This window comes from Ascaphus truei, chromosome 6, assembly GCF_040206685.1.
Source record: "Ascaphus truei isolate aAscTru1 chromosome 6, aAscTru1.hap1, whole genome shotgun sequence".
NCBI classification, from domain to species: Eukaryota; Metazoa; Chordata; class Amphibia; order Anura; family Ascaphidae; genus Ascaphus; species Ascaphus truei.
In genome coordinates this window covers 93,623,867-93,643,920 of record NC_134488.1, presented here as the reverse complement: position 1 = coordinate 93,643,920, position 20,054 = coordinate 93,623,867, and the positions used below count along the sequence as shown (strand labels likewise).

At 40.5% G+C, this 20,054-nt stretch overlaps 1 protein-coding gene across 1 annotated transcript; it reads left to right on the top strand.

Moving 5' to 3' along the window:
• The first annotated feature begins 1,199 nt into the window (after positions 1-1,199).
• Positions 1,200-18,265, top strand: LOC142497400 (uncharacterized). Its single transcript, XM_075605139.1, has 7 exons — positions 1,200-1,293; positions 3,874-4,025; positions 7,486-7,612; positions 7,836-7,937; positions 9,837-9,932; positions 10,715-10,792; positions 16,944-18,265. The coding sequence occupies exons 2-7, from the start codon at positions 3,969-3,971 to the stop codon at positions 18,113-18,115; spliced, it is 1,632 nt and encodes a 543-aa protein (XP_075461254.1). The 5' UTR covers positions 1,200-1,293; positions 3,874-3,968; the 3' UTR covers positions 18,116-18,265.
• Positions 18,266-20,054: the final 1,789 nt, after the last annotated feature.

Below are 20,054 nucleotides of genomic sequence, written 5' to 3'. Positions count from 1 at the left end.
CCACATGGAGGCGGACGTTGGATCAGACGAATCCTCTGCAAAGTTGGCCGCAACGGGTGCTGGACTACCCGGCAGGTACCCCAACAGTTCACAGGGTAGCATTACTCCATACATATTGGGTGGGCCTTGACATTGGGGAAAAGGACATCAGGGTATTGGTGCCTGGCACCCTTTGTACTTTGGGGACACTAATTGGTGGTACTAGGTTGGGGCCTATTATACGGTGTGGTACAGGGTACGGTTTATGGTGTGTATAGTAAAAGTTGTTATTATATACCTGCGTGTGTGTATTACTGGTATTGTTCTTGGGAGGCACTGCACCGAGGCGGACATACGATCACCCCAGGCTCCTAGTGGCGGAGGCTCCAGCCTTCTGTGTGCCAACAGATAACGGGAGCACCGGTAGCTCCTTTTAGTTACGGGGGAACAAGGGATACAATTATAATTGTAATCAAAAGGCTGCTTTAGAAGAGCTTTGCAATGTGTTGCTGGGCCCTCTGGCCTTTGAAGTGGATAAACCTGGTTTGCAATCCCCGTGCCAGCTCTCCATGGGCAAGTCACCTTGTACCTCAGGCGCAACACCTCAATTGCAAGTTCTTCAGGGCAGGACAGTGCTGTATACACTGCCAGTGTATGAAATGACAAAATTAGTAACATGTCTCCTGACTGCAAAACTAGGTCACATATTAAAACCACATTAACCACACACAAAAGAAAAAATCTTTAAAGCAATAATATATTATTCCTTGCTATATCTTTTGCTAGTTTTGCAGCTGTTTGCCATTCATTTCTAGCCTTGCAGACTCCGGAAACACAAAGATGACTGTGCAGGCTGCAAACCAAATAACACCCTCTGCAGGTACCATGCAACAACAAAACAATCTCACATCTGTCATTTGCCTCCCAGTGCCCTGTGAATGACCTCTGCAGTAACACATGGTTTTGCAACTGACTCTATACCGTAGTATTATCACTCAATCTATCTTCTGCTTGCTTCTACAAGCTAATTTCCGCACAATGTGTACATTACACAGGACGCCTTTCGTTACGCAATATAAACTAACCCCGCGCCCCTAATTCATATTCTTCCCCGGTTACTTTTTGTGTTTGTGTTATTTGTTAATAAAGAAGCCGTCACAAAAAAAAAAAAAGGGGGGCGCGCGTTTTCCGGTTCTGAGAATGCGATATCCGGCCGCAAGGAGCATGCGCAGTGGTGTGCGGGCGTCCTGCAGCTGGGTGATGGTTCCGCAGTAGATGTGCGATCAGTGTATGAAAGCGGCGCAGCTCCTGGGGGTGAAAACATTTATAGCTTAACAGCTTTCCCTTCACACTGCCTCTACCGCTGAGCATAAGAATCCCCAGCCATGTTCCCATTAATGACCTCATGATATTTGTACATCACCTGGGATAATATTACTGATGGTTTACATTGCATAGAGTGGCCTCTGATTGATAGTCACATAATACAAACGCTGCAATGCCTGTTACTGAATATTGGGTGTGTAAGCGTTAAAGGGAGGAAATGCTCAACAGACAAAAAATAAACGATGTGTGATTTGCTATCCCTGAGAGAGAGTTTTTCCCAGGGGCGCTGGACGTTTCTTTTGTGCTCTGGACATTTTGTTCAATGTTAAAGGACCATAGCCTTAAAAAGAAAAGGCTCTGGGGACCACCTGTTCCTGGAGATACTGACATTTGAAGATGATTAAGGTCCTGTGGCCAGTAGGAAGCTGCGTGTGACGCATGGGAGCGGGAACTAAGGCTGTGTCAAGGGTGAAGCAGGGCGCGCTTGCACACTCATGCTACGCGATCAAACTCATGATCGCAATGAGTGTCCAGTGCACCTGTGAGCGCTCAGCTGCGTGGGCAGACAAATTTTATGCTGGCGCGTCGCGTGAGCGGTTCGCCCAATGAGAACAGTGATGTCATGGCCGCGCGCAACTAGCTGGCCAGGAATCGCTCTGGCAACCTGAGCACCTGACGTCATGGCACTCTAGCGCCAGCGTGCTCGGTTGCACCCTGGATGAGGCCTAAAAGTGTGGGGTGCTGCAGCCCCCCTGGGTTAACACATGGTTGTGTATGGTACTGATTTTCTCTGCATCACTGTACCACACTGGAATATGTTTGGCGTTTTACAAATAAATGGCAATTTTATTATGTACAGCACCCCACTCAAAGAATAGTTGCTGCAAGCCTGACAGGGGTACCTACAGGACCTTTTAAAAGCAGCAAAACACCTTGCACTACATCTTCCCTTTTTTTTTTAGGATTGAAGCAGGGAGCTAAACTCCAATTCATTTCAGCTCCAGGGACCCTTGCTTCCAGAGATAAATACCTTTGTTGAACTTGTGTACCTAACAAAATGGCAACATTTCAATGTCCCGCACCACATGGGCCAAAAGGAAACCGTGACAGGTTTCTATTGGTCTGTGCGACCTGAGCATTTGAATTCCACAAAGATACCGGCACCCCTAATGGAGGTATGTGGAAGCTGGGGTCCCCAGCGCTGAAATGAATGGGGTTCAGCGCAAGAGACCACCTGCTTCAATCCTATAATAAAAAAAAGATGATGGACATGGTGTTTTACTGCTTTAAACAGACATTTTCTGTGCTCAGCCAAAGCTGCTACTAGCAGCCAGTTTCCATGTAAGTATCTCCAGAAGCTGGGAGTCCCTGGAGCTGAAATCAATGATGTTCTGCTCTGGGGACTTCCTGCTTCAAACCTAGTAACAGCGCAAGAAGAAAAGCCACTTTAAAGCTTTGGTTTTGAATTGTAGTAATAACTATAGATGTGGAGAAATAGCTGTGAAATTATTTTGAGGCATTATTTGCAAAGGTTTTTTTTTTTTTAAATTTAACTGGGATAAAAACGGCAGTTTCACTTTGAAAAGTTTTAACACCTCTAGTAATAATACCAACATGTTATCCACTGTATATCAATAAACAATGCTATGTATATATTTTATAAATGCATAAAAATAATATTGGGAGCAAGAAATGTCTCATAAGACAAGTATATCCTACATATATAGTTTAGTTCAGTATCCACCGTGGCCCTGCTTGATAAATGCTTTTTATAAAAGTTTCTAGATTTATTGCCTAATGAAGTTGTTCATTAAGAATGATTACTTTCTTACTCAAGCAATATATTGAAATCTGTCTATATCCGCACAGTGTAGAACATCACAACTGCACTTTTTAACCCTTTCCCTGCTAAGGGCTGTTATATAGTGTGTGCGGCCGTGCGCGTGCCTGTGCGAAGGCGCGTGCACGTGCCGCACATGTTTTGTGTATATACTGTGCGCGACTGTGTGTGTGTGTTTGTATGTGTTTGTGTGTCTGTGTTTTAAAATAAATAAATAAAACCTGAAATAATTTTTTTAATACCTTATACATACACACTCATATACTTACATTTTCAGCGGCGTGATTTCTTTCTTCTTTTCTTCTTTCCCCCTGTCGGCCGGTTCTACTCTCCTTGTCGTTCGCGCGCGGCGCCATTATTGAAAGGCAGACTAACGTCAGCCAACTAAAATTCCGCGCGCCCCGCATTATAGAACAGGCCTAACATCCAGCAGCACATTGCTGTGCAAAAAACGATTTGTATTTTATTGCCGTTTGCGTCATCTCAGATTGCACCATGAGCCTGTGCAACTTCAACTTTACAAATAACACCCTCATAAGTTATTTCCTATACTCTATGAACTAGAGGATGATATCAACTGCAAGGCTATAGAAATACTCTTTTACCACCTATACATTTTGAACGTCCTCCATATAGGTTTTTTTTTTATATGACGAACATTTTTTTAAAAAATTATATTTTTTATAACTTATGGATTCCTAACTCTAAAAAAGTCCCTCTTTTACCAGACCATGAAACAGAAAGTTGAAAACACTTAACAGATGCATGTTCTGCAAGTTGGCAGAGCTGACAAACGGATTGTCGAGTGCAGGCTGAAGAACTGATGGGAGGAACGCCTCTCAATCTAGAAAACAATATGTGTGAACAGTCTCCATATCAGGTAAGGAATATGTTGTAATTTGTGTGTTGCTGTTTAGGGTGAATCCTGTTTAGTATAAACCAGGGGTGGCAAACTCCAGTCCTCAAGGGCCACCAACAGGTCAGGTTTTAAGGATATCCCTGCATCAGCACAGGTGGGTCAGTCTTCGATTGAGCCACCTGTGCTGAAGCAGGGATATCCTTAAAACCTGACCTGTTGGTGGCCCATGAGGACTGGAGTTGGCTACCCCTGGTTTAAACCATGCAGCTTCAGTCCTAAATAATGTAAAATAAACACTAATTTATTGCTGCATGGCTTAACCTTTTCTTTCTTTTGGGAGAAAACACTTTTCAAATCAACGTTCAGGCAAACATATGAAAAGGTGCCTTTAGTAGAAACGTGTAATAAATCCCTATGTTCATAGCTATTAATAAAACATTTTCATCTCTGATCAAATCAAATTATCATCCCTTTTTTCTGAGTAAATTACAATTTATTTATCCCCTGCAATGCTAAAGTATCCACTAGTGCATTTAACTTACTCTTCTTGCCCCTTCCAAACTTGATGCTCCATTCAGGAGATAAAAGCGTTAAAAAATATTAGGTGGTTAAAATGAAGCTCTCACTAGAGTCCAGTGCTGTGTAAAGGTTACCATGGTAACCTCCGAAGCTAAGGGGACACTAACATTATATGAGTTAAACGTGCATATACAGGCTTCTGAGTGGATTGCTGCATTAAATCATTCTTAGGGCTTGGTCCCGCTGCGTCTGGTGGCGCGTGCGGCTGCATGCGCCACCAGCCCCTTACCTGCAATCCGTTGGTCCCCGCTGCCACCTCCCTCCGTGGCTCACTACGTGCTGTGACGTGTCAGCCGGACAGCGCTACCAGAAGAAGGTGTTCTGGAGCGTTGACGCGTCACGTGGTGCGCGTGTGAACCAATGAGGTGAGCAGGGAAGGAGCTCGTAGGGAGGCGGCCTGTTGAGCTGTGTCATGGCTTGTTTTTTTTTGTTGTTTGTGCCAGAGCGTGATCGTATCTCCGGGCTCCTGAGGAGGGGAGGGGGTACGATCGGACGGACCCTCCGTTCAAACCACACCCCCGCCCCCGCTCAAACCACGCCCCCCCCGCTCCGGCTCCCTACAGACCACAGATTGCGATCTGTGCCTCTCAGCGCGCTGCGTGCATGCAGTGCGGGCGCGCTGACTGAGGGAGCGGGGTCATGGCCTTAGGAGAAGGGCACTGAGGAACTCGCCTGTATTGTAACTGTATACTGTAGTAAGGTATTCTTGGCAAATAACATTGTACACTATAAAAAAATAAACATGTTGTCACGTGTACGGTCCACCTGAGAGCATGCGGGACAAGGGTTAATACTCCGCTCGCAAGCAGTCGCACTCTTCACCTTCGTAGAGGTCCCTCAAATGGACAATATCTCCTCTACAGGACATGGGTTAATACACAACTCGCAAGCTGCCCCACTGTTCACCTCCGCAAAGGTCCGTCAAATGAGTTAACATCTCCTCTAAATCCGTCCCAATATACCAACTGTCATGAACAGCACACAAGTTAGCACAGGACTTCGATGTGATCAGGGTTAATACGCACAGCTACTCCGGCCAACTCGCCTTTCTCCTCTGCAAAGGTACCTCCAATAAGTTAATATTAAGCCCTTACTCAATTGCAATCATATCTATACACTGTCACCACCTGAGATTGTTATGCAAATAAAAAATTTCAAATGAATATTTGCGAGGGTCCCAGGTCCCTCTTCATTATAGAAAAAACTATGCACACCATACACTATATACACCAAAAATCAGTTGTAGCAAAATGTGTCCGTAAATGTAAATATTCCAGAGCGAGCAACAAAAACCAAAAGGATTACTTATTAAATGTTTTAATATATATAAAAATACAGTGCTTAAATTACAGAAAAAATGATTACAAAAACATACAGACAATAAAATGCAGAACAGTTTCTCAAAATAGAAGGGATATAACACAAAAGAAAACCTATACATCACCATACTGTATGTCATGTGTTTTCCTGCACAGAGAAGTCACTGGTGTAGGGGATGAGATATTACGTGTTTTGTCCAAAACACTCCTGGTGAAATCTAATTTCCATAATCTTTTGCTACTCTTTATGTACTATTCTTTCCCATTTAAACATGAACCTAGCCCCTGTCGTAAATCAGCTGTGAGATTGACAGTTTTACAACAGAGTAAAAACCCTCCTACAAAATTATGTTTAAACAAAACCCTTCCATATCTAAATGTATTTATAACTTTCCTTAACTAATACATACACACACACACGAGTCACATCAATACATTCAGGCGCTTATGGCGGACGCAACTACACCGTCTTACCACTAAACCTGAGCGACAAATTAATATCTGTCACTTTACCTCTTAAACATAGTGTGTGATGTCAGAACGTGTCCCTCGGTGACACGATTACAGATTTGTAACTCTTATTATGCAGAGTAGATGACATCACATGATAGTCTCATTTTTAATAAAGTCACTCATGTTGAATATTTTCTAAGCCACGCCCCCCTGGCCATCCATAAACCCCTTCTAGAGAATGCTTTGAAATCCCTTATCTAGTGTCCTGTTTATGCTAGTGTCAGGAGAACCACAATTCACTCATCTCTGGCAAAACATATTCTTACCTTGAGACTATATCAGTTTTTAACCACCAGGCCTGCAAAAGGTGTTAAAATACCATACACCCTCTCTGTACCTTTCAAATCTAAATTCAATTGAATTCCCTTTGAAGCTCCCACAGATTCATGACAAGCCAGAAACCCCAAATATTGTATTTTCAACGTTAAACTGTAGCTCATTAACCCCTGAAGCGCCAGAGAGATTCAAATACCTAATATCTCATGATATTATCATGACACATGTATTGTGTTGGGGGCAGCAATATGTATTGTGGGACTTTACGCAGGCACACACAAAAAAGCATGTTTTGAGATGTTAAAGGCATTGTTAAAGCAGCAGTCCAAGCTGCATTTTTTTAAATGCCTTATTTTCTCCACTTTAATATGTGCATCAATACAATCCACACAATAAGTAATTTGCTAAATTGTCGATCGATTCGTTCTCCTGTGATCGATCAAAATTTGGCTCGGGGTTCATTAAATGGCTGTCAGTGCAGCAGAAGAGGACCAAAGATGAAAAATTCTGTGGGGAAGATCATGTGACCAGATAGTCATTAGATAGAGAGCAGGGCTCAAAAAGGGGTGTGTCAGAGCCTGTTTCAGAAGAGTAAGGGGATGTGACTTTGTAAATGGTTACTATAGAAACAAAAAATGCTGGTTACATTATAATACGTTAAAAATGTAATTCATAGCTGTTTAAAAAAAATGCTACAAGTATTTTATCGTTGTACAGAACTGATTTATTTAAATTAAAAAAAAGCACATGTAGGATATTGCTTAGTCTACAGCTTTAAATGTATGTTGTTTCAGAGATCCATTGTCTTCAAAGATGTTGCGGTTTACTTCACTGAAGAGGAATGGAAGCACCTGAATGATTGGCATAAAGAGCTTTACAAGAATGGGATTAAAGAAATTCATGGAGTCTTGATCTCACTGGGTAAAGATACTTTTTTTTTTTTAACTGCACAATATTGACATATACATTCGGTGTTTTTCTTACTTTCTGCAATCCTATTGAATACACCTTTTATTATTTCTTGAAAACAAACAATACTACTTGTATTTTTTAGTCTGAATTGCATATAGCGTATTTATTTACACAGCAACTACATTGTATTTTGTTAAATCGTTTCGTAAAAAAAAACCTTTTCTATTTATAGGGTATACCATAATTAACCATGAGACATTATTCCGCATTAAACAAGACGAAGATGCAGGTGTCAGAAGTAATGATGAAATGAAAAGTCTAATCTCTAACACAAGTGAGTTATGATAGTTAATGGCACTGTAGGATGACATAATATGGTCAAATTGCATGTTGGTGGCTCCTTTCTCAGCCATGTTCCCTACATCTGGAAACCTATACCACAGAGACATTGATTTCTGTTGTTGCCCAGACTGTGTTGTAGTGTATCTTAATTGACTTTATGTGACTATATTATTATAATATATATATTATTTATTATCTCAATAAGAAAAGGTTGAACATCTTTTTAGAAAGGAACGGTATACTGGGGATATACCAAATAAGTAAACATGGGAAGGATGTTGATCCTGGGAGTAATCTGATTGCCAATATTTGGAGTCAGGAAGGAATTTTTCCCCTTATGAGATCATTGGATATTTCACTTGAGGTTTTTGTTTGCCTTCCCCTGGATGAATATATCAATGTACAAAATAACAAACGATAGACAGCACTCAGAAGCGAAATAACAACTTGCTGCATGCAGGGTGCACAAGGAACAAGGAAGACCCTAATTCCCCCTAAGTAATAACCATATATGGAACAATGTTCCAGCACTCACTGATTCTAGTAGAAATATAATATAACCAAGGAATAAGCCAAACTGAAAAGAATGTAATTTGATATAAAAACAAGATAGCGTTAACTTGGAGAGATGTCTCACACTGGGTAGTAGAGCTCTAGAGTATATGTGGTATAGGGAAAGAACTCAGGGTAAGGGAGTGAGAGAGACAAAAGGACAAGGTGTGGGGGGAACAAATAAAATGGGGGAGGGTAAATTAGGGGTGCAACGTTTCGAGGTGGATACCCCTTCTTCAGGCTCGTTCCCTCTGGTCCAAAAAGGACTGTAAGGTACTTCCCTTATGCCTCTTTCCCCAACCAATAATTAGCCAGCCAAACTCACTGTCATGGATAATAAGATATCCAGCAAAACAGAGCAACAGCTCACAAGTGATCAAAGTCCAAAAATCAGCAAGAGTTCCAATCCAGTCAATAGCAAATAATGAAAAATCAATCTTGGCAGCAACTCTCTCTCACTCCTGCCAGTAAGGAGACTAATGGCCAATCAGGACTAACACCGCGGGGGGTCGCTGCTTCTGAATGGGACTCCCGCTGTGTGAATCATACCGGGCTGCATCAGTCTTTAAGACACAGTGCAGTGCAGTAAGAGTATACAGAATCAGTCACTCTCCCTGTGCACCTCTAACAGGCGATCGTGCTGCTTTTATTTTATTTCAATTACATAGTATTGAAGCAGGGGGTCTCCGGAGCTGAACCGCATTCATTTCAGCCTCGGGGACCCCGTGCTTCCTGAGTTACAGGACCCGTATGGGATGCTGGTATTCCTCTGCATTATTTAAATGTCCCGCTTACGTGATGCAGGAGATTTAAACAATGTAGGGAGATACCAGCACCCCATACCGGGGCCTGTAACTCAGAAAGCAAGGGGTCTGAAATTAATTTGGATAAATAGTTCCGCTCGGGAGACCCACTGCTTCAATACTGTGTTATTAAAATACAATTAAAGCAGCTTCATTGCCGCTAAGGTAATGAAGGGGTTAAACCAGAGTACCTGGTGTATTGGGGGTAGAGGGAGTGGGTGAAGGGGGTAGTTGCCCCAGGGTGGGTGGTTAGGCCTCTCGGGTGGGTAGTAGGAGGGGTTAACCCCTTCATTACCTTAGCAGTTACTACAGCCAAAATGACATAACGCACTGTGCCAGAGGGTCCGTAGCACTCGTACACCACGACCCCTCTTGACACTTAAAGGGTTAAACATGAACAAATGTAGTATCTTTGGGGAGGGGGAGAGAATATGTTCCCTAAATTATTATCTTGACTTTTCACTAATATTGAACTGCTGTGTAATTTGAGCGCCATATGAAAAATGAAAGGGGGACTGTTTTATTTGCTTATCCAGTTGTCAGTCCAGACATTTTAATCCGGATAAAAGACTTGGAAGAACCTCAGTGCAGATTGCAGGAGGCTAACAAAGAAAGTCACAAGTCCAGTACCCGTAAGTCGATGATATATATTTTTAATTTACAAATACAAGTGTAAAGGTTAATGCTACATAGGCTACAATATAGTCTACTGAAAACACAACAGCACTTAAGTGTTTCAAGCAACCCATTTCTTCTCTTTTTGTGATATAAGAAAAGAGACGTGTTGGCAGAATAAAATATACTACCTGCATTTTTCATTTTCGAATTAAATAAGTAACCAGACATAACAGCGAATCGTTTTTGCAAACAGGAACGGGGATGTGTGAACACTTATCACCTGGTGGAGTATTTTAGATTTCTATAACATAACAAGATTATACATCCAAATCACAAAACGTCTGGGGGTATGCATGTTTGAGATGCTGATCGGGCTCGTGGAAGGCTGCATGTGGACAGGTTCTCGGTGTAAATATTCTTTTTCGTCCATGTCATATGTTCTGTATATTTTGCATTGTTTGTGCATCACTAATAGGTAATCATTTGTCATTATTAAAACAACATTCATAGCTGACTAAGTGATTTATAAATTCCCTACACAAAAAGATGCTTGTTGGAAGTACGAATATACTCATAAATGACAGCTTATTTTTGTATGGTATTACATAACTCACATCCCCAGAGCAACATCATATAGTTTAACGTATCTTTTAAAATGTAAAAAAAAAAAAAAAATCCTGTTTTCTCTATTTGACAAAGCGAGCAAAATATTCACAGGACTGTACATGTGGAAATTAATCTAGTTGCACTTTACATGTATAATACTTCTGTTAGCTTTTCTTTATTTAAATTATAGATGCTGTGCAAGAAGAAAAGGAGCAATTTCTCTTGCATCCTCCAGAAGAATTAGAAAGAAGTAACACACACACTCCAGGTGAGACATTTCCTTTTGATCGCTTTACTAATCCAGCTTGAGGTGTTTTAGGGAAGTTGCAGATCTTAACTGTTTTTATAGTTAAAGTTGGAAAGTGTAAACATTTGCTATATTTTGTAATTTTTCCATGGAAGTGATACTTTGTATTTTCACAAAAAAAATATTTGACGTAAACCGCTCTGTGTGTGACACAATAATGCTATTTTCAGTTTATGCAGTGCAATACATACTTTGGTTATCTGTCTCTTGTTTATAGTGCATGTGCAGTAAAAGCCTGAAATGTACATGAAATGTTAATGTACCCATATTGTAAATAATTGTGACGTTATGCGTTGGCCAAATTTAATACACTGTAGAATTGCAAAGTTGCTTTAAATAACAGATTGTTGAATTTGCTTCTTATGTAATAATAAAAAAAACAGTGGTATGTCTTATGGGTTGATGAGATCAAGTCCTACAAGAAACACGCATGCATATGTTTTATTCTGCACCTCTGCGAAATGTGTTAGATATTTTCAAGTAGAAAAACGATCTCAGATCTTTGCTGCTATCACAACAGCTACTGGCACATCTCATATAGTTGCAAATTAGTAAAACGAAATTTGAATATGTACAACTATTCCATAAGTACAGTGTGCACAGGATCAATATTTTCTTTACCCTCTTAAGTGCAGCAGTGTCGCTTGGAACATTGTGTGTGTATACTGGCATGCTATCTAATGATACTTATTCATTGTGCATTGTTTTCTCAGCCTTTTCCATTGAGGTTGAGAATCCTGCCAATGACTTGTTTGATAAACCAAATGGTGTATGTAGACTGTTTCTCTGATCGTCGGGACTCTGATGTTGACACCACTGCTAATTCAAATTCTGGTATTTTTCACGTGTTTTTGTAATTTCTGTATGACACTATCCTCACACCAGATTTGCAAATGGTTTAAGCAGCCTGAAATGGCTATCATATATTATTTAGCCTGTAATATTGAAAAACAGGTGGATCATGGGATGTTTAAGTGGAGAAGAAAAAATAGCCAGTAAAAGGCTAAATGTATCAGTCCATCTTTAGTTTATTTCATAGCGACCCGGAGTTAGAAGAGAAGGTACGTCATTGTAAATATGAGAATCCGTATCAGAACATACTTTCAAAAAGTTAAATGCATAAGAAGGAGATTAAGTACGGTTGAGCAGTGGTCATGAATTTACCAACTATTACACAGGTCTGAGAACTGCAAAGTCATGGGCGCAGAGGCCAAAGCAAATGATGTATTTTGGTACTAGTGACTACCCTAAGAAGAGAGAGTCCAGTTATCAGTATATGATGACATATAGCTTAGTTTAAAAAAGCTGTAAGGAGCACCAGTGTAATGTTAAGATCACTTCTTCAGCTTTATGATCAGGCCAGGAAGCAGCATTTCTTCAAGAAGTTAGGCAGACAACAGGGGTGGATGAGACCAAGGCATCTCAAATTGTGCATTATGTACCCTAAAACAAACACAAAGACTGTATAAGTACACCCTTAAACAGAACCATGTATGTAATATTAAAATATGAATGTGTATGTATCTATTAATTGGAACAGCTGTCGGGCTGGACCATACTCCAAGCTGAGGCATACGGCATTCCACAATGAGCAGCCACTTTACTTTTTTGTTTTAACATATTCCCTCTAGATTGTAACCTCTCACAAATAGGGGCCTTATTACCTTTTGTATATGTTTGTACATGTCTGTCCTTATTTGTATTTAACTCTGTTGATGTAATTATCAAATCTTTATACTCCCATTGTGCTGCGGAATATGTTGCCACTTTAGAAATAAACGATAATATGTTGTGTGTGTGTGTGTGTTTTTAAAATGTATTTATATATACACACACACACTCACACACTCACACACACACACACACACACACACACACACACACACACACACACACACACACACACACTTCAGACCTTTTAGTTTTCATCATATCTTGCAGAAAAATTTGTAAATTTTCAGGAAAATTTGTGCAATTATATTTATTTAAAACATTTTCTAACGCGCTTCTCACCAAGAAAATTACATACTAGAGCATGTGTAGGAACTTAGGGATGACACCCATCCCAGACCTTCAACCGGGGCCTACCAAAAACATTATAGGGGAACGGCGAGGAAGACCAACAAAGGGCGAAAAACAGGAAAGCTGGCTGCCGGGGTTGTTGGGTCTGTTTGCCATGCTTTGTTTAAAAAGGAAGGTTTTTAATTCCTTTCTGAATGGAAGCAAAGCGTCCAGATTTCTTAATGCTGCATGGGAGCTTATTCCACAGTCTTAGCGTTGTCATTGAAAAAGCTCTCCCTCCAGCTTTATTGACCTTAAGCAGAGGCTCAATCCGTTGAGGGATGATGGCAGATCTAAGGGCACGATTTGGCGTGTTACTGATAAGGCAGTTCTAAAGGTAAGGGGGGCTAGTACATGGATAGCCTTAAAGGCAATGGTCAAGATCTTAAAATGTTGTCTTTGCTCCACCGGGAGCCAGTGCAGATCTTTCAATACTAGCGAGATGTGATCTCGCCTGCTGTAAGACGGCAGTGGCGTTTTCCATCAACTGCAGGGCTTTGATATTATATTTGTGGAGATTCGTCCGTAGAGAATTTGCAAAATTCAGTCTGGAGAGGATTAAGGTCTGTGCTACTATCTACAGATTGGCTTTCAAGAGAAATGCTTTAATTTGTCTCAGCCGCTCGCTTTTGGAAGTAGCAGCCTTTCCCAATAGATACAATAAGAGGCTGAACAACTATGCTTTTGTCAATAATAGCGCCAAGCATTCTCACCTTCTCTTTCCTTGGGATGGCGGAGTTATTGATTTTTTTTTAGATCGTTGAAGAGGTTACTCAGCATCTGTTTGTGCTCCAGGGCCTATCCTGGAGCAGCTGCGATTTAGAGGCAATATGTTTTAGGCAATTCAATGCTATCCAATTAGAGATGTTGCTAAGGCAATCATTCAGATCGTTCACTGATAGGATCTTTTTCCACTGTGCCCCCCTGCCGGTTGTCCTTCTCTCCGTGCCCCCCCCCCCCCCCTCTGGCTCCGGCTTTCTGGGCGTCATGTCGCATTGCCATGGCAACGGGACATGACCCATAGCATCATTTGACGCCGCGTTGCCATGGTGACGTGTCTTCAGAAGCCGTCTGAGCCAAGGTAAGTGCAGTTTACAAAGGCCTTCGCCGCTTCCCCGGCATTTAATTTAAGTGCCTTCAGGAAGCGTGCGGGTCCTCTGTAAACCCTGCGCCCCCCCAGTTTGCGCACCCCTGCCCTAGGGCTTTAACATATATATTAAATAGAACCGGGGAAATGGCAGAACTGTGTTGGACGTCACAAGTCGGCGGGATTGTGTTTGTAGATTCCTCTTTGAGGATGACTTTCTGACTACAGTCATTAAGAAAGGAGTGGAACCAGTCCAACACTTTACCTCTCTACATTCGATTTAAGTCTGGTCAGAAAAAGAGTGTGATTGACTATTTTGTGGCTCGTTTTTCAATATTTTTTGCTAAAAACGGAATATTAGAAACTGGTTGGTAGTTATCCGTGTTCAGTTGATCAAGGGAGGGTTTCTTTAATAGAGGTGAGATAAATGCTTCCTTTAGTAAGGTTGATAAAAAAGCCTGAAGATAATGAGAGGTTTGCAATGTCAGGAATGAAAGGGGCCAGTTCTATCACCGCTTTCTTTATTAACTAGGCAGGACAGCTGGACAGCTAGATGGTTTGATCTCTCTGTCCGTGCTAAGGATTTTTTTCCATAGTGATTGATTGGAAGGTGCCCCACCTAGTTTTAGGTTCAACTGTGGAAATATCAGACTTGTGTATTGACAGTTGTAGGAGGGAAACGCGCGTTGGACGCGTGATTATGTCATCAGTCCCCGTTATGGGGCTGTTTTAACATAGTGCTTTTTCCAGCAATTCACTAGTGCAAACATTTATCTAAAAACAGTGTAGCAGCTAGAGTATGGCATTATCTTTGCAGGGTTGCTAACCAGTATTTCCATGAAGGCAGTGATTAACCCCTGCTGTTACGTTTGGTAATGCATTTTCTGCACCTGTGTTTGTAAGTGCTGAGCTCTTTTGGGCTCACCTTGGCTGGTTGCACCCCCTTGAGTCTCTAGGACTCCAGTAACAATTACTGACTGGAGTATCTATATAAACATTTTTGTGAGCAATTGTTGGGTGCATGTTTCTATACTATTTAATTCACTTTTAATGTTTACTATACCTTCCTTTTCGGTAATATATGTTTTAAGTACTATGTATTAAAAGTTATATTTTACTCCCAGGAGTGTGCATATAAGTGAATTTCTTCAGGGATACAAACACATTGTATCCCCCATTTTCCCTTTTTCCTTGACAGTTGTGCGGCTGAATTTTGATCTCAAATTTTTGAGACTCTGGAGGAGAAAGCCTGTTGAAAAGTATGTGGTGGAATTTCTACAGGACTTGAGGGTTTGTTTAAACAAGCCGGCTCAAGCAAAGAGTCGACGACTTTGAAAACTTCCTGTGAATTATTACTGGAATTTTTCTGAGTCTGTAAGGCCAAATAATGCTTTTTGGCCTCTATATAACGGCTTTGAAAAAGTTTTTCCTTATATGTCTAAGATCCGTAAGGCTAGAGGGACATTTATCTTTAGCCCACCGCTTTTCACCCGAACGCAGGATAGGTCGCTGGGTTCTTAATGCTCGACAAAACCAAGAGTTTACGTTGTTGGTGGGATAGCAGTTTTTTTAGCAACAATATTAATTAAGAGCAGCAGTAGCTGCGATATTGAACGCCAGAGTGTGAGAGGCCGTATTGGGGGGAGAGAGGGAGAAATGTAAGACTTTCTAAACTGTTTAGCACAGATGCTTTTTTTTTTTACTTTGCCCAACAATCTTGTGGGTGAAGGCGGTTTTGAATTGGAGCTATTATCTGGCAAGTGCAGGACAAATTCAATGAGGGATCTGTAACAGCAGATTATTTTATTTAAAAATGATTTGATAATCTAATAAGTATTCCTTGGAATTGGTGACAGTGCATAGTTAGAAAATAGTGTTTAGCGAATAATATAAGCATGCTATAAAGTGAGTTAGAGAGAATTATGGTCGAAAATGCTTGCATAAAATGTTTCCTGATAAAGGATGGTCGCTATGATCGAAAAAAAACTAATTCGTAAAACATTGTACCGTTCAGGAGTAAGGAGCCGCTGGATCAATGATTTATCAATTATGTAATATGCAGGGTGCATGCGTTTTAGCAGAAGGCCATTTTGAAAACACTTTGAGCTCAAATTTTATAGTAATCTTAGTGTTTCAGATTAGATTTCAACAATTTAACAAATTTACGAGCTGCGTAGCAGAAACTCCTATTTCTCGTTTAATGAACATGACCCTATTACAGTGTATCTGGTACTTGTTGACATCAATTTAGTTAACATCAGTTGATTGTTCACATTGTTCTTATTGTGCTAATCTACATAACATACCTACAATTGTGCAAATGTTTATGGGGATTGAGCGAGAAATATAAGATATGATGAAAAACTAAAGGTCCCTTTTTTCCCCGTGTGTGTGTGTATACATACATATATATTTTTTAAAAAGTAGTTGATATATGTAGTGGTTGTGAAAACTATAGTGGATGTGGCCTAAATATGGTAATATTAACATTTTAAATGTTCTGATCAAAAATGGGAGAAGGTAATGCTACACTCTACAGTTTAATGAACCTTAAGGTTTCTAAGGAATCATTTTGTTTAGACCAGGGGAGTGCAATCTTTTTCCCTGCCGGCTTTCCCCCTCTCCGTGCGCTCCCTACCTTGGCCCCAATGTCATGGGCATCATGATGTCACATGACCCCCGCATTACCATGGTGACGCGTCTCCAGAAGCCGTCTGAGCCAAGGTAAGGGAAGTTTACAGAGGCCTTCACCGCTTCCCCGGCATCTAATTTAAGTGACTTTGGGAAGTGCGCGGGGCCTCTGTAAACCCCGCACGCCCCCCTCCCCCCCGCAGAGAATCTCGTGTGTGCGCACCCCTGGTTTAGACCATTATAAATGTCAACTGACAAACATACCTGTTCACTGTAACATTTGGGGTATTTCCCATGATACCTAAGACTTTCTAATCTCTATATACTCAACAGATTATTCACCGGGCATCCAAAATCACACAGGTAAACAAGGACATGAAACCTTGTCACAAAATCTTCTGATAAATGTTCTTCAACGTTTTGATCAACGGGAAACTCTCAAAATTGAAAATACATGTGAGTGGCAACTCTTGTCAAACAGAGAGGAGAAATTTACAAACTGTGGCAAAGACAGTGTAGCAGGTCATGCTGTACAACCCTGCCTCAGTACAGAAGAAGAATCTTTTGTGGATCCTATCTTTAAAGAAAATACCAATATGACAGATGATTTTATCCAAGACCTAGAAAAGCATAAAATCGATAAATCATACAAATGCACAGAATGTGACAAAAGCTTCAGGTTCAATTCGCGCCTTCTCCGTCACATGAGAATCCATACAGGGGAAAAACCTTATAAATGTACTGAGTGTGATAAATCTTTCACCAATAACTCCTGTTTCAAAGTCCATCAAAGAAGTCACAAAGGGGAGAAGCCATTTAAATGCAGCGAGTGTGGTAAAAGCTTTAGTGATAATGGAGTGCGTCTGAAGCACGAAAAAATCCATCAAGGGCAGAGGCCGTTTAAATGTTCCTTCTGTGAGAAAAGCTTCATACGAAATTCTCAACTCAAAAACCATTTAAAGGTCCATACAAATGATAAGCCATTTAAGTGTACAGACTGTGACAAAACTTTTAATCAGTACTCGCGTCTTAGCCATCACCATACAATGCACACTGGGACAAAACCTTATACATGCCAGGAGTGTGAGAAAAGCTTTATACAGAATTCAGATCTCATCAGGCACAGGAGGACTCATACAGGAGAGCGGCCCTTTCAGTGCACCGGCTGTGAGAAAAGCTTCAGTCTTAACTCAGATCTGATAAGACACCAGCGAATCCACACAGGGGACAGACCATATAAATGTAATGAATGTGATAAAAGTTTCATACAGAACTATGATCTCGTGAAGCATCTAAGGAACCACCAGGATGATCGGCCCTTTAAGTGCAGCGAGTGTGACAAAAGTTTTTGTGATAACTCTGGACTTTTTAGACATTTGAAAACACACACAAAACTAAAACCTCATATTTGTGTTGAATGTGGGGACAGCTTCAATCAAAAGCAAACTCTCTATAAGCATCAACTTACTCATGCACTAGATAATCAGCATACATCAACTGAATAAATTATGCATTTTTTCTTCCAGAAATTGTTGCTGCATCTTTAAAAATTACTATGTAACCTTTTATTTAGTGTAATGTTTTTGTTAATGTAAAATACTGTAAATATTTCCATGTTTGTATTAAATATAAATGTCTATCATTTTCTATTTTCATTAAGTCTCTTTTCAACCACTATTTTATTAATAAATCCATCAGTATGGGAGTTCAATGTTAACAATTAAGGTCTGTATAGGCCGGTGAGAAAAGGCAGCCTATGTACCAAGGTTCACAGCGGTATAGGAAACCGTACATTTGGTTTAAAAGAGCTGCACATATGAAAGTCATCGTCCAGTCACAAGAACTGTAATTGTTTTGTCGTTTGAATATAGCGTTTCAATACAGCACGGTATTTATCACTTGTCAGTCCCTATGTAGCAGAAGACGATCAGCCATATTTACAAATCTGTTCTCAGCCTTACGGCACATTTTTGTGCATTCATTTAAATGGGCCAGAAAAATGTTTTATGTCTTTCCCATTATTGATGGTGAATTTAGACCTATATGGCATGTTTAGAGAAATCTATGGTGATTGTTTTGCTCTTAGTAAGATCAATGCTAGCCAGGCAATGCAGTTAAATATTTACTAGTGGTGATGTTTTGTCACTATGATCTATTACTATACAGTATATAAAATGCTACTATATCAGAACAAGAAGCAGTCAAGAACAGGAAGAAAAGAAAACCTTTAGAGGCACCCTAGGAAATGTAAACATGTACTCCCCTTTTCAGATCAGATGTGAGGTTGTGATTAGTTGTAAAAAGAAAAACAAAACGGCGCACAACTCTCATAGTATAGTAAATTCAATTATATTAAACAAATGTGAACAAGTGGTGAGTTTCACACGTACATCAAATTAGGTAAATATATGCATTACATAGGTCAATATATGCAAGGCACATGTTACCACAATGGCGCTAGGTGGGTTTCCTCTACCGACAAGTATCACGATGGTCCACTACCAGCGGGGGGATGTAATCAGTGTTCCTCTTGGTAATCCGGTGCTGCTGTATCCTGGTTGTCTCGATATCCACGCTCTGGAGCAGACGTCCATCAGTCCTTGTGGTTCCGCTTTAAAATTAGCACAAGTGTGTAGAAATATGGCCGGGGAGGCTCCTGTACAAGTCCGGTTGTGTACCGGAAAAGGCACCAGCTGTGTCTCGAGCGGCTGCTACTGACGTCACTAGGAGGCGAATGTCGGGTTGTAATCAGTAGCAAAGCACGCTAGTACAGAAAGGAGTCTTTTTAACCTATGGTGGCTTACAAATAGCCTACATGTTTCGTAGTATTAAACTACATGAGGGATAATTTCACCAACTGCAGACATACAATTATATACCTTCAGGATGTCCGGGATTGGCTAAGACTGGGGGGTGGTCCAGCCAATCAGAGTTCAGTCCACAGGTATTTTATATGTTAATCACATTTAGCAATATTATATACACCAACAAGAAATACAGTTTATTTAAACAACAATATGAATAAAACTATTAAACTAAAAACATCAAAAACATGTATATCATGGTAGTCTGCCCAAAACACTGAAATGAGAAAAACATAATTAGTTATGGTGTAAGTGATACATAGTTCAGAGAGAGACTAAAAGACAGACTGCTCTGTCATAAAGATTACAAATTACTTGAAAGGACTGCAATAGAAAGTAAGATCAACCCTAAAAAGTTCTTTAAGTAACCTTAATAACAAAAAAATGAGAAAAGAAAATATAGGACCCTTTCAGTGTGGGATGGGTAGGCAGATTATTGGAGATAAGGGAAAAGCAGAGGTATTAAACAAATTCTTTGCCTCTGTGTTTACCAGGGAAGAAGCAATTTCAATAATAGTACCACAACCTCCATATTAATGAACCTCCACAACCTCCATATTAATGAACCTCCACAACCTCC